The sequence below is a fragment of the Halichoerus grypus genome, chromosome 2, assembly GCF_964656455.1.
Source record: "Halichoerus grypus chromosome 2, mHalGry1.hap1.1, whole genome shotgun sequence".
NCBI lineage: Eukaryota > Metazoa > Chordata > Mammalia > Carnivora > Phocidae > Halichoerus > Halichoerus grypus.
The window spans coordinates 119,194,246-119,206,506 of record NC_135713.1 but is presented as its reverse complement, the minus strand read 5'-3'; the positions used below and the strand labels follow the sequence as shown (position 1 = coordinate 119,206,506).

At 52.7% G+C, this 12,261-nt stretch overlaps 1 protein-coding gene across 15 annotated transcripts in view; it reads right to left on the bottom strand.

The window, feature by feature from the left end:
- The window catches only part of HBEGF (heparin binding EGF like growth factor), a 385,453-nt gene that overhangs the window by 324,763 nt on the left and 48,429 nt on the right, over positions 1-12,261 (bottom strand). For all 15 annotated transcript variants that reach the window (XM_078067428.1, XM_078067429.1, XM_078067432.1 and 12 more), the window contains 6 exons: positions 10,448-10,619; positions 9,857-10,053; positions 9,475-9,648; positions 6,470-6,647; positions 1,120-1,275; positions 227-317 (listed from right to left, as the gene is read on the bottom strand). In XM_078067428.1, the coding sequence (XP_077923554.1) occupies positions 245-317; positions 1,120-1,275; positions 6,470-6,647; positions 9,475-9,648; positions 9,857-10,053; positions 10,448-10,619 (950 nt within the window). In that variant the 3' untranslated portion in view covers positions 227-244. The remainder of the gene's footprint in view (positions 1-226; positions 318-1,119; positions 1,276-6,469; positions 6,648-9,474; positions 9,649-9,856; positions 10,054-10,447; positions 10,620-12,261) is intronic.

The window sequence follows — 12,261 nt, the reverse complement described above, 5'->3', positions numbered from 1 at the left end:
AGAGGGGACAAGGATGGGAGAAGCTGTTGTCTTAGGCATCTCTCTCAGGTGTTTCTCTAGCAACTGTCACCCCTAGTGGAGATGGCCCACTAAAAACCTTTTTGAAAACCATTCTGCAATGGGACCCTGACTCCATAGTAGCCTGTCCCCAACCCCTAGGTCGAGAGAAGAATTCAGAATGCCTTGAAGGGAAGATGGTGATGGTGTCATGGGGATGGACCATTACCTTGAGCACAGGTCTCTCTCAGTGGGAAGTAGTCATGCCCAACTTCACTTTCTCTTCACTTTCCACATCATAACCTCCTCTCCTATGGTACCTGAAGGAGACAAGTTTTGTGAGAAAGCTCTGCCTGATATGATAGGATGCAGGTCTCAGAGAAGGTCTTTCTAAAGGACACTGCCATGATGGTTCCCTCCGTTACTTGGAAAAGCCAAGATGGTATGGCAGCCCAACAGACCTCTGGTCAAAGGCCCAACTGCCCCAAGGAATGCCTGTCTCTAACAGCAGGCTATAATTTGCTGAGGACTTTGACCTTGTTTACATATCCTCATAATATCCTTAGGAGGTAGGTAGACAGATTACAATCACTATAAGATGATAGCCCTCAGAGAGACAGGTAACTTGGCCCAGATCTCACAACAGACGAATTGCACGGCTTGGAAATGGGCAGAGTGTTTGGTAGGTCTCCCCCAGTCTAGAACATAACCTGGACTGGAAGCCCGGCCTGAGGGTGAGATGCCTCAGAATTGAAAGGATATCCCAATAGCCATACACCAGCCATGCTTTGTCTATCAAACCACACACTAATGCCGTCAAAGAACAGAGCAAAGGGAAAGAACTGTGAGAAGAGGTAGACCCATGCGTGGGTTACTAGGCCTGCTGTGGAAAGCAGGACCTGCTATGACCTGGCAATCTTTGCCCTGGGCTCTGGACCACTGGACTCATGTCAGGCCAGAGAAGCTAGGTTCATAGAGAACCTGGACTCAGGAATGTCGGTCAGATTCCTAGCCTGGAATTTGGGAGGCTGAAGGGCTCATAGAATCACAGGCAGAAGACCCAGCCGGAGGAGGAATGGGAGTGATTTGCAGAAACAGGCTGCAGGGGGCCCCAATACTCACCGAAACATGAGAAGCCCCGCGATGACAAGCAGACAGACAGACGACAGCACCACGGCTACCACAGCCAGGATGGTTGTATGGTCATAAGTATATAAGCGATTTTCCACTGGGAGGCTCAGTCCATGGCACCTCTCTCCGTGGTAACCGGGCTCGCAGCTGGTTCCAGACAGGACAAAGCAAAGATGAGGTTAGTGGTCTGTCCTCTCTCTACAGGCAATGGTCCTCCTGCCTAAGCCAGATTGCAGTCCTCACAGCCTCAGCCTATCAGTCCTGGCCTTGATCCCCACCCTTCCTCTATCCTTCTAGAAGGGGTCTAGGAGAAGACTCCTGAGAAGCCGCTCTGAAGGCTCTGTGGCTTTCCTCCCCACCCTTCGCCCCCCTCTCCATTCCCTCTGGTTCTCTGGCTCAAGATTCCCGCTCCAGGCGGGGAAAAAGTGAGGGAGGACTTCAAGGTCCAAGCTACATATGTTCCACGTGTGGGTGATTTATTACATGTGTATTAAGACATGCTGTTTAAGCCCCTCAGAAGACTTAGGTCCATGAGCTGGTGGGTTGAGTTGAGGGGACCGAGTATCCTTCCCTCTGGTGAGGCCCCTTAACTCTGACCCAGAAATAAACCCAGCCTTCTCCACCACGGCTTCCAGCCCTCAGTCCCTCTCAGCCACGGCCCATCCTATTAATAGGTCCTGTTCCTTTGCCAGGAGTCATTTTTCTCAAGTTCCTTTCATTTAACTCCCAGCTCCCTCTGGGTGCAGGGCCCAATTTGAGAGCTTCACATCAACTTTTGGCCTCTGAACCCTGGGCTATCTGGCCTCCTCCATCATAAGACAAAGCAAAAAAAACCAAGGTAACTTCTTGCCCAGCTGTCTTGCCAGAGCATGGAAAAATGTCAGAAACAACACTCCGGCTTTTCACACCCAAGAAATCAATCAGACGGCAAATGCCTCGTCTAACATAAAGCATTTCCTCGAAGCTCTTAGGAAGACTGGGAAGCCCTTTCAGTTGAACAAGCACATTCATGTCCCTTCCTGTATCTGAGCGCCCGAGAGGCCCTTTGATGTAGGTGGCAGCCCCCCACGTTACAGAAAGGCAGAGCTATCCTCCCCATGGTCACTCAGCAGAGCAGAAGCGTGGTCTCGGTTTATCTGACTCTGAGCTCAGTGTGCTCCCCAATCACACACACAAGCACACTGGCACCGTCTGCCTGGGGACTTTGGGCCACTAGCTTGCTGACGGAAGCACCGAGAACCTGGCGGCCCTCTATTCGGAGCTGTGCCTCCTCTGGGAAGCAGGTTGTGCATGTGGTAGGTACCTCAGAGCAAGGAATCCCTTCTTCTTGCCGAGAGGCACCCCGGAAGTGGACCTATCCGGACCGGGCAGCAGCAGGGGGGCCAGGCCGCCCCTGCTGAGTGCCGAGCGCCTCTCCCTGCCTCAGCTCCTCCTGGGTGCTTTGGGGAACCACCTCACTGTAGGATAAATGTGGGTCAATCCCGTATATACACAGCAGGGCACACGGCTCCATGCCCAGCCTCTCCATGAACCCATTGGCCAAGGTGGGCAAAACAATGACCCCCATCCCGGCAGGCTATAGAGGAAGCTCTCAGGAGCGCCCCTGGAAAATCACTTATGCAGAGCAATTAACAGTTTATAAGGTACTATCCTTATCTGCTAGCTCAACTGAGGCTCATAACATCTGGTAGGCAGGTACAGCCCCATTTTACAGATTGAAAGACTAAGATTAATGATCAGAGGGTGTGATTTACCAAAAGTAGCATAACTAAGAAGCAGCAAGGCTAAGACTAGAAACCAGTCCAAGCAGATTCCAAATTCATGATTCTTTCCACTCGGAACAGCACAGATTACCCCCAGGAAACATGTATCTGATGAAGTGATAGGTTCCTGGGGTTGTCTGACCCTGCTCTTTGACTTATTATTATTAATTTGAACAATAAATAGCAAACATTAAAGGCTTACTGTGAGCCAAGTACTCTGTGCTAATTGCTTTACAAGAATCATTTCAATTAATCTTAAAAACATCTCTGTGGAGTAGGAGTTACTATCCCCATTTCAAAGATGGAGAGACTGAGGCTTAAGTTCTTAGCTAATTCGCCCAAGGTTATGCAGCTAGTGAGAGGTAGAGCCAGGATTCAACCCAGCAGTCTAGATGACTTCAGAGACTATGCTCTCCTGGGGTGGGGGGGGGGGCGGAGAAGGGAAGTGAAGCTGAGGCTGTTTTTCACTTCCAGCCATCACTCAAACCCCACAGGTAGTTACTCAGATGATAGAAATAAAGCTTGGTCTCAGAGTCCCGCAATTCAGTTACATAATCCCTCCACCCCCACCCTGAGTCAAAAGGATAATAATGTAAACATCCTAATATTACCCACCTCCCCCTCCCTTTGCAGATGACTCCTGGCTTCCCCAGGGAAGGAGGGTGGATGACTCCATTCCAAGCATCCCGGGTGGGGGCAAGATCATGTATCTTGCCCAGAGCCAGCAACCCACCAAACTGGAACATGCTCCTCCTACTGATGTTTGTGACCCATTTCAGAACTTGTATTAGTATTACAATGGAAGGAAGAACCCTCTAGGGTCCAGAGACATCTTCCAAACTGGGTTTCTCCACCCCTACCTCATGTCTTGCTGCTATTTCTAGCCAGGTGATCTTGAGCAAGTTACTTTTACCTTTCCAAGCTTGGGTTTACTCATGTAAAACACAGGAATAATAAATACCTATTTCACGAGAGTACTTTGAAGATCAAATGAGATACTACACTTAACAGCCCTTAACAAAAGGCCAAGTCCCACGTATGTGTGAGTGATTATATAATAGGACTCCAGAGGGTACTGCCCTGAGGAATGGGGCACCGAAGTCAGATGGAGCCAAAGAGAAGGGGGCTCGCTGTTCCTTCTCAGCATCTGGCCAGTGAGGCCAAGGGAAGGTCCCACGCCTGTCTGTCTTCCAGCTGAGTTCTCCTCAGCCTGACTGCCTCCAGGTTTCCTCCGGCCACAGGAAACTTTGCAGCCAGTTTCTGGGTCAGCAGCCAGTCAGGAGCCCCAGGAAACTGCTCTTTGAGGGCAACTTTTGGCTGGTGACACAGAAGGGTTTTCCTGGCTATGGTGGCTGAGGAGGACTGGTTTAGGAAGCCAGCTAGCCTCAAGCTCCTCAGGGCAGCCTGGACACACTCCGGCTGGCGGTTCCTGGGTCTAGAGGAAGGAGGAGCAACAAAGGACCTCAAATGCAGGTGACCAGATATCACATTTCCCCACACCGGGAGCTCTGTGTCTTCTTGCTGCTTTCTGCCCCAAGTTCCAAAGGCCAGAGGCAGGAGGTAGCCAAAGCGGACACAGAATCCAGCCCCTAGCAAATCTGCCTAGGAAGCAGAGACGAAGTCTTCAAATCAGATTGCTATGCTACGAAAAGCCTTAAGAGACCTCGAACCTAACGGCTGTCCTCTATAAAATCCTATTCAAACTCTGTAAGGACAGATAGGGAAGGAGGACACAAGCCAACACCCAGTACAGCCTCGGGGCATGACAAGCATGCTGGACTGGAAGCCAGGCACCTGAATCCTTGTTCTGTTTCCATCCATTTATTTAGCTGTTGATCTCAGGCAAATCACTTCCTACTTCCTGGCTCTAGTTTCCTCACCTTTCAACTAGAGATAACAAGCCCTGCCAACCCCCGCCTAGGGCTTTTGAGAATCCCAGGACATGACTATAATTCCCCATTCCCTAGAATAGTTGGCACCAGGTAGGTACTGAACCCGTACCTGCGGGGCTCAGCTCATATTAGAAGTTAATTGTGAAGTTATGGGGCAAAGGAGAGAAGGCATCATCATGGTTATCATCACTATCCCTAGGACCATCTTGGCCCTATGCACCCTTATCTACCGGCTTTCGCTGGTGGGTCAGGCCCAGCTCTCCAGGATAGCACCCTTACAGAGGTTCTCAGCTACGCAGTCGAAGTCCATCCACCAAAGCCCTGGACCAGACAGATTCCTGGCCTCAATCCATCTTGACCACCCTCGGAGTCACTGCCTCCATCCTGTGCCAAAGATGGCCTTTTACAAATTTAAGACAAACATTTCCCACCCTATCCCAAGACCTTGGGAAGAATAATATGGGGACTGTCTATGTTACTCTAAAGCAACTTGCTCTAATACCAAGCTCCTGACAAGGATGTTATAGGGGAGGACACACAAGTGATCTTGGACATGGTAGAGAGTGATGGGTCTGTCTGCCAATTGCCAAGTACAGGGCAGCTTTGCTATGTCAGATCAGTCAGGACAAGGACGCTTTAAAAAGCTAAGGGATCGGTACCAATCACTGTAGAAGAGATGCCAGGCAGCCAGCCTTCTGGACAGGTTGAGAGGTGCCCACCTAATAGTCTCCTGGCCCTGTCCAGAGTCTCCCAGGTCACAAAGCCTGTCTCTCTATAGGGACCTTGTGCCCAGAGGAAGAGAGTAGATGTTTGTGGTCGAATGTGGGTGTTGGCCTCAGGCACAGTGGCGACATTATGCCTGCCAGAGAGCATGGCGGTGCCATCATCCCCGAGGGGGTGCCCAGGCAGCCGTCTGCTGGGCTTGGCCTAGCAGAGTAGCTGGGGAGCCCACGGCCCCTCCACCCGGGGCAAGGGTGGTGCAGCCTGACCAGGGGCTGAAGCCTACTGGGTTGGGTTCCATTTCCTGTTAATCTTGCACAAAGGAAGTGTTCTCCCAATCCCATGGCCAAAGGCCAATACCCACTATGTTCCCCCACGTCCTGGCCCTTGCTGGGATGAGGAAGAAGAGACAAAGGGGCTTCTCCCTGCTTCCATGATGATTCCTTTCTGGTTAGTCCTGCCATGCCTTTGAATCAACCCGCAATGTGCTCTCATACGAGCACACATATGTCCGAGCACACACACTTGCACAGTGTGAGTCCAAATGCACCTCATACCTGCCTGCAGGGCTTGGGTAAGGAGGCCCCAGGAGTTCTGCTCCACCCCGGAAGCCTACTCTGCCACGTGTCCTACCGGCTTCTCCCATCTGGAGTAGGGCATGAGGTAGGACTGAAGGACCTGCCTGCAGGTAACAGCTCTCCTAGCCACATGTTCATGTCTGAGCAAGCAGGAAATGTCCCCAAGGATGCAAGAGCGTCACAAACCTACACCACAGGAAATTACATCCCATGCGGGGGAGAGCCCCTTCCGCTGACTAAAAATATTTCCCCTCCTCCCAACTTCCGCCTAAAGATTGAGAAGAAACTGAGTAGAATTATGAATTCAAGGAACAGTGACAACGAGGAACAGCCACGTGACTGACAAAGAGTGTGCTGAGCAGAGTCAGCCCAGGGAAGGGACACTTACATGCAGGATGGAGCCCGGAGCTCCTTCACATATTTGCATTCTCCGTGGATGCAGAAGTCCTTGTATTTCCGAAGACATGGGTCTCTCTTCCTCCCTAACCCCTTGCCTTTCTTCTTTTTTTTCCCACGCTCCTCCTTGCCGGGTGTGGCCAGAGCCTGTGGCTTGGAGGAGAAAGCAGCTGCAGGAGAGAAAGACCCTGTTAAGTCTTTGACTCTCCTGGGGGAAAGACTCAGAACAGCATCATGTTTGGAAGGAATACATCCTCTTTGATCCCACCTGAAGTCAGAGGACTCGGGAAGGCCCCCAGGCTCAGTGCTTCCCTGGGGCTAAAGGAAGACTGGGCCGAACCACCAGAAAGCAGTGGAGGAAACAGAGGCTAGAGGGGTCCCAAGGAAAGCATTTCTCAGACTCCATTTAAGAACTCCATTCAAACAATGCTAGCTTCTGTTGAGTAACTGCTGCTGACTGGGCAGTTCTACCAACCTCGCCCCCACCCCACTGTTCATCCCCATCTACTCCCCCACGCCCACTTGGTGCTATTTTGGCCTTAAATCAACCTCATTTCCTGATGCTGCACTCAGTGACCCACTTGCAGGAAGACAGTGTCAGAGATAAAAATTGCTTCTGGAGAAGGTACTTGGAGGGTTTTTCTTGGGGGGGGGAGGGCTCCTAAAATAACAACAGTGTCCACGTCCAGATGGCCCCCTCTGACACACCCGTTAGCACCAGGGTACCATGAGCCCAGGCCAGAGCCAGGCTTGGGGACCGCAAGCAGGCCATCCCCGGTCAGGTCCTTGCTTTTTTGACTTCAAGCAGAATATTTACCTGGCTCTGTATCCTTAGCAGCTCACCACTTCTCTCAAAGGTCTATTACATTTACCCCCCAAATGTCCTGTTTATAGCTCTCTAGGATGGATGAGTATAGTGTGTACAAGGGGGCGAAAGATGGAAAGTAAGGAACTATCCAGAAGGAACTGGAACAATGATGACTCCCCCCATTCTTTCCACACTTCAAAGGGGGAAAAACAGCCTCACATAGACATCCAGCTGGGACTGACCGTGGGCTACGCCCATTAGCCCATCAGGGGTCTGACGCCAGTCTTCTCTCCCCTGCTCCCAGCAGAAAAAACATGCCTGCTGCCCATGGCTGTAGCCATGTGTCTGGTGCAAGGGTGAGCATCATACATTGGACTGGAGACCCAGCATCCTCAAGCAGGAAGTGACTTGAAAGAATATCATGGCTTTTCATTTTCAGATAAAAAACTTGAGGTCCCGAAAGGCAGTGATTTGGTAAAGGTCATGCAGGGTTGAGGTCAGAAATGTGGTCTCTGGATTCCATATCCAGTGCTTTCCCAATATACCAAACTGCTCACGCACCCCTGTCCCTTCCCCTGGACAAGTCTAGAGCACCCAGGATGTTGAACCAGGAATGAGACAATGAATGGGCTCTGAAGTTAGCAGACCTGTGCTCCAACTTTAGCCCTCTGATTTTGGGCAAGTAGCTTAATCTCTCTGAACCTTGGGGTTCTCAATAAGTAGTAGCTAGCAGAAGTTCAATCTCAGAGGTTGTTACAGGATTAATCAATCCACAATAGCATAATGAGTGCCTAGAACGCAGTAGGTACTTAATAAATGGTAATGGTTATTCATTTTAGATGATAGGATCCCCAGATCTGAAAAATAGCTTTCACCCAGCAAACCCAAGAGAAGGGAAGACAGGCAGGTGCCAGTAGTCCCAGAGTCCCATTTCCTCTGGTGTAGACGCAAGTCCCTTCAGAACTCAGGTGAGGCCAATGCTCGGAGTGACCAGAGCTGTAGCGAAACTGTGGCCGGAGAGGCAAGCCAACCAGAGAGGGGAGGAAGAGAGTGACAGGGTGACAGCAAGGCTCCTGCCAGGGACAGGGAGTAGTGAGTCAGGTCTGCAGAGGTATGAGGAACAGCCGTGTGGGTGGAGGGTGAGTCACAGCCCAGCTCTGCCCAGCCTAGGAGGAGAGGGCTACGAGAATCCAGGTTGTTCCGGCCAGGGGTGACCCAAGGAGGCTACGGGGAGAGGATGAAGGGTGGCAGCGCAGGCTCGGCTTGGGAGCAGACCTTTGATTTATACGAAGCAGAGACAGCACCTAAGGGAAGCTCTGCGTAAGGAGGGGGAACGTGGCTGAGGAGCAGGCGGGGCTAGAACAGGTGGGTATCTTTCCAACGAAATTAGTCATTCTGGCCCTCCAAGGCTCAGTCCCTGCTCCACCCTCAAGAATCACGGCAGGTGGCCGGAGGCAGGCAAGTGGGCACTGCTGGAGGCTCTGGACTCTGCCCTGTGCCTGTACTCAGCCACAGCCACATCTGCTGGTTGGAGGATCCCACCTGGCCCTTCATCGCTCGGAGTCTCTCTCAGGGACTCAGGGTGCTCAGAAGTCTCTAGGCTTTGGGTGGGATGTGTAGACACATGGCATTTCATTATACCTCCCTAGGGACACTGTGCCCACCGCTCATAGGCTCCCCAGGAGGTGCTGGCCTCACCTGGGGAACCAAGAGTTCCTCATTCCCCTGTTTCTCCAACCTGGAGACAGGTGGATGGAGAAGACTGCACACCTACTATGTTCCTAGGCTCTCCACATCTGTCATTTTATACATAATGTCATTTGATAGAGGAATTAAGACTTGCACCCATTGTTATACAGAAACAATACGGAAAGCATCCTAACCATTCCTTGTTCCTTACTCCAGCTTACCCCAGGGGAATGTACCAGACCCCAGACACCTTGCCTTCTCCCTAGGCTCTAAACCACCCAGAAGGGCAGCAGCTCGGCATGTGAGACTCAACAGCAAGAAAGACAGTGGGACCCACATTTCAGGATCCCCGAGTAAGCTTGTCAGTCTCAGCAGCTTTTCCTTGAAGTCCTCCACGAGTACGCCCAACCCGCAAGTGTGCCCAAACGGCATGAATCCTCAATCCACTTATTCTTCAATTGCCCACCGCGGGGTCGAGGATGGGCAGCCCTCACACCCACCTCTTAAAAGATCCAGGTCTGTCTCTTCTAAGTTCAGGACTTCCCTGCCCCGGCCGCCTTCCGGGGCCAGTAGCTGGTCTGTAGATTCGGTGGGAGAGTCCAGGTTGCCGGTTCCAGCTGCCAGCCCTCTCCGAAGCCGCTCCAGGCTGTCGCCAGTCACCAACGCCGAGAGCGCTGCGGGTGAGGGGCGAGGCCGCATCAGACCCCCTCTCCAGACCCTCGGTCGCCACGCACCAGTGCTGGCGCCCGCCCGCACCCAGTGAGCACGGGCCCCACCAAGTGGCCCGCGCTGGGGTCGCTGCAGCGACCTTCCCCTGTGCCCCCCAGCACAGTGTCCCCAACCCCCCCCCCCGACCTCCGGGGGCGTCGGCAGCTTTCTCACCTGCAGCCAGAAAAAGCTTCAGCACCACCGACGGCAGCAGCTTCATGGTCCTGGACCCGGCGGAGGCGGCGAGGCAGCAATCACTTCGGAGGCGGCGGCCACCGGGCGCTGGCACGGAAGCCGGGGCGGGCGGAGCGCAGGAGATTCGGCCGCTTTCGGTCTGCTGCCGGCCTCTGGGTGCTAAGCCTAGCTGGGACCTGCGTGGAGCCGGCGGCCGCTGGGCGTCTGTCTGCTCACTCTGTCCGTCCGCCCGCCCAAGCCCCTGGCGTCTCGGTCAGGCCCGCCAGCCGCACGCCGCCCGCAAGTCCCTCGGTCGACTGAAGGCTCCCGGGCGCGCGGCTGGGAATAAGGCTCCGGGAGGCGCCGAAGCCCCGCCCCGCCCCCGCCCCCTCCCCCCTCCCGCGCTGGGCCGCTCGCCCGGCTCCCGGCGCCGGCCGCGCAGCCCCCGCAGCCCCCCACTCCGCGGGCGCGGCGGGGGAAGGGGGCGGGAGTAGGGGGCGGCGCTCACATATTTTGGGACCAGGCCAGGGCCGCCGCCGCCTGACTGTGGGAAGGGCTGCTGACCGGCAGGTGGCGGGGACCAGTTCCTACCTTTCCCCGAACGCTTGTCGCGCTGCAGCCTTGCGACTGCTGAGCTGAGCTCTGCCCTTGGACACCCCTCGCTCCTTCCCCTGTTCCAGGCCTGGTCCCTCCAGCCATCCCTGCTCCACACCAGGGATCTGCACCCATGTCACCTTCTGAAGGGTAACACTCGCTTCTTCGCCTAGCAATACAGCAAATAGTAAATCATAATTAATTCATATATCATTTAAAAATTAGGCACATAAAAAAAAATTAGACACATGAATTCCAGCAGGTTTCATGAGCCCAAAGTAACCAGAGTTGCAGTTGCAGGCACTTGGTATCAATCCAGCAAAAGCAAAGGAAGTTAGTATTCTTCCAGCTGCTGGAGTGGCTTCCCTCCATCTTTCTCCCAGGGGACATAGTCTTCATTAAGATTTTTGAACTATGGATTATAATTCCCAGGCTTCTGGGATCGGAGAGACAATGGTTGTGCAACAAGCCTCATACTATTCCTTGTCTTGGAACCCCACCTTCTTCCCCAACGTGGAAACTGAGATCCTCTCCCATGGGAGCCAGCTGGCTAGCCTAGGTTGCTATGTTCAACAGGTGCCAGGAGATTGATGTGTTTCTCCTCCAACCTATGTATTTTTACAGGACTCTTCTGCTGTCAATGTCCTGACCCAAAGAAATGACTCTCCCAGTAGATATTTCAGCTCCCAGAGACGTTCTGGGGAGGGAGTTATATGACACAGGGCTGGGTTGGCATTCAGAGCCCTCAAATTGTGCCAAATAGAGTTGCTTGCCTGATTCAGCCCATGTGTAGAGATAAAAACAGGCCTCCTATTTATACACAGGCGATCCCACTGTCTCTCTCCATCCCCACTTTTGCAGGGGTCTGCCCTCTTGACTTGCTCCTAGCAACCCTTCCCAGGCCTAGGTTACTACATATCTAAGTTGGAATCCAGACCTTGCTACATATTTTTTTTTTTAAGATTTTATTTATTTATTTGACAGAGAGAGAGACAGCGAGAGAGGGAACACAAGCAGGGGGAGTTGGAGAGGGAGAAGCAGGCTTCCCGCGGAGCAAGGAGCCCGATGTGGGACTTGATCCCAGGAGCCTGGGATCATGACCTGAGCTGAAGGCAGTCGCTTAACCGACTGAGCCACCCAGGCGCCCCAGACCTTGCTACATATTGAGTGACCTTGAACAAGATATTTAATTTCACTGAGCCTCAGTTTCCAAATCTCTCAAATGGAAATAACAATAATAATAGGGCTTCCTCTGTAGAGAGCTTTTTGAAGATTGAATGAGGAAACTCATATAAGAAAGCAATTAGTACAGTGCCAGGCATATTATAAGCTCTCAATAAATGTGACCTATTATCTTATTATCACTAAGCATTCTACCTTGACTACTCCATTCCTTGAGGCTTCTCTTCTTTCCCTTCCTGCCAGGTCTGAGGCTATATGTTGTCAGTTGGACTGGTTTCGGGCGGAAGCTCACCTGTCACCTATTTGGCCAAGTGCCACCGTGAGATTATTCTTTTGGGTGATCACTAGTACCTCAGTGGATGGTGACCACCCAGGCCACACCTTTGTTCTCCCTCAACAACTGCCTGACCACCTCCTTCCCCCAAACAAAACGACTTTGAGGTCAGGGCTCTCCCCAGGGGAGGGTGGAGGGAACACTTCCTGACACACAGCCAAGTCACCCCTTTCCCCTACCTGCCGCCAGGTTCACACCCTGCTTTCCTGTCCCAACCTGCCTCTCCCTTTGTGTGATCCGTCTTTCCGCCTTCTCACCTCCACATCAGCCTTAGCCGCACCATTCATGGGGCAAC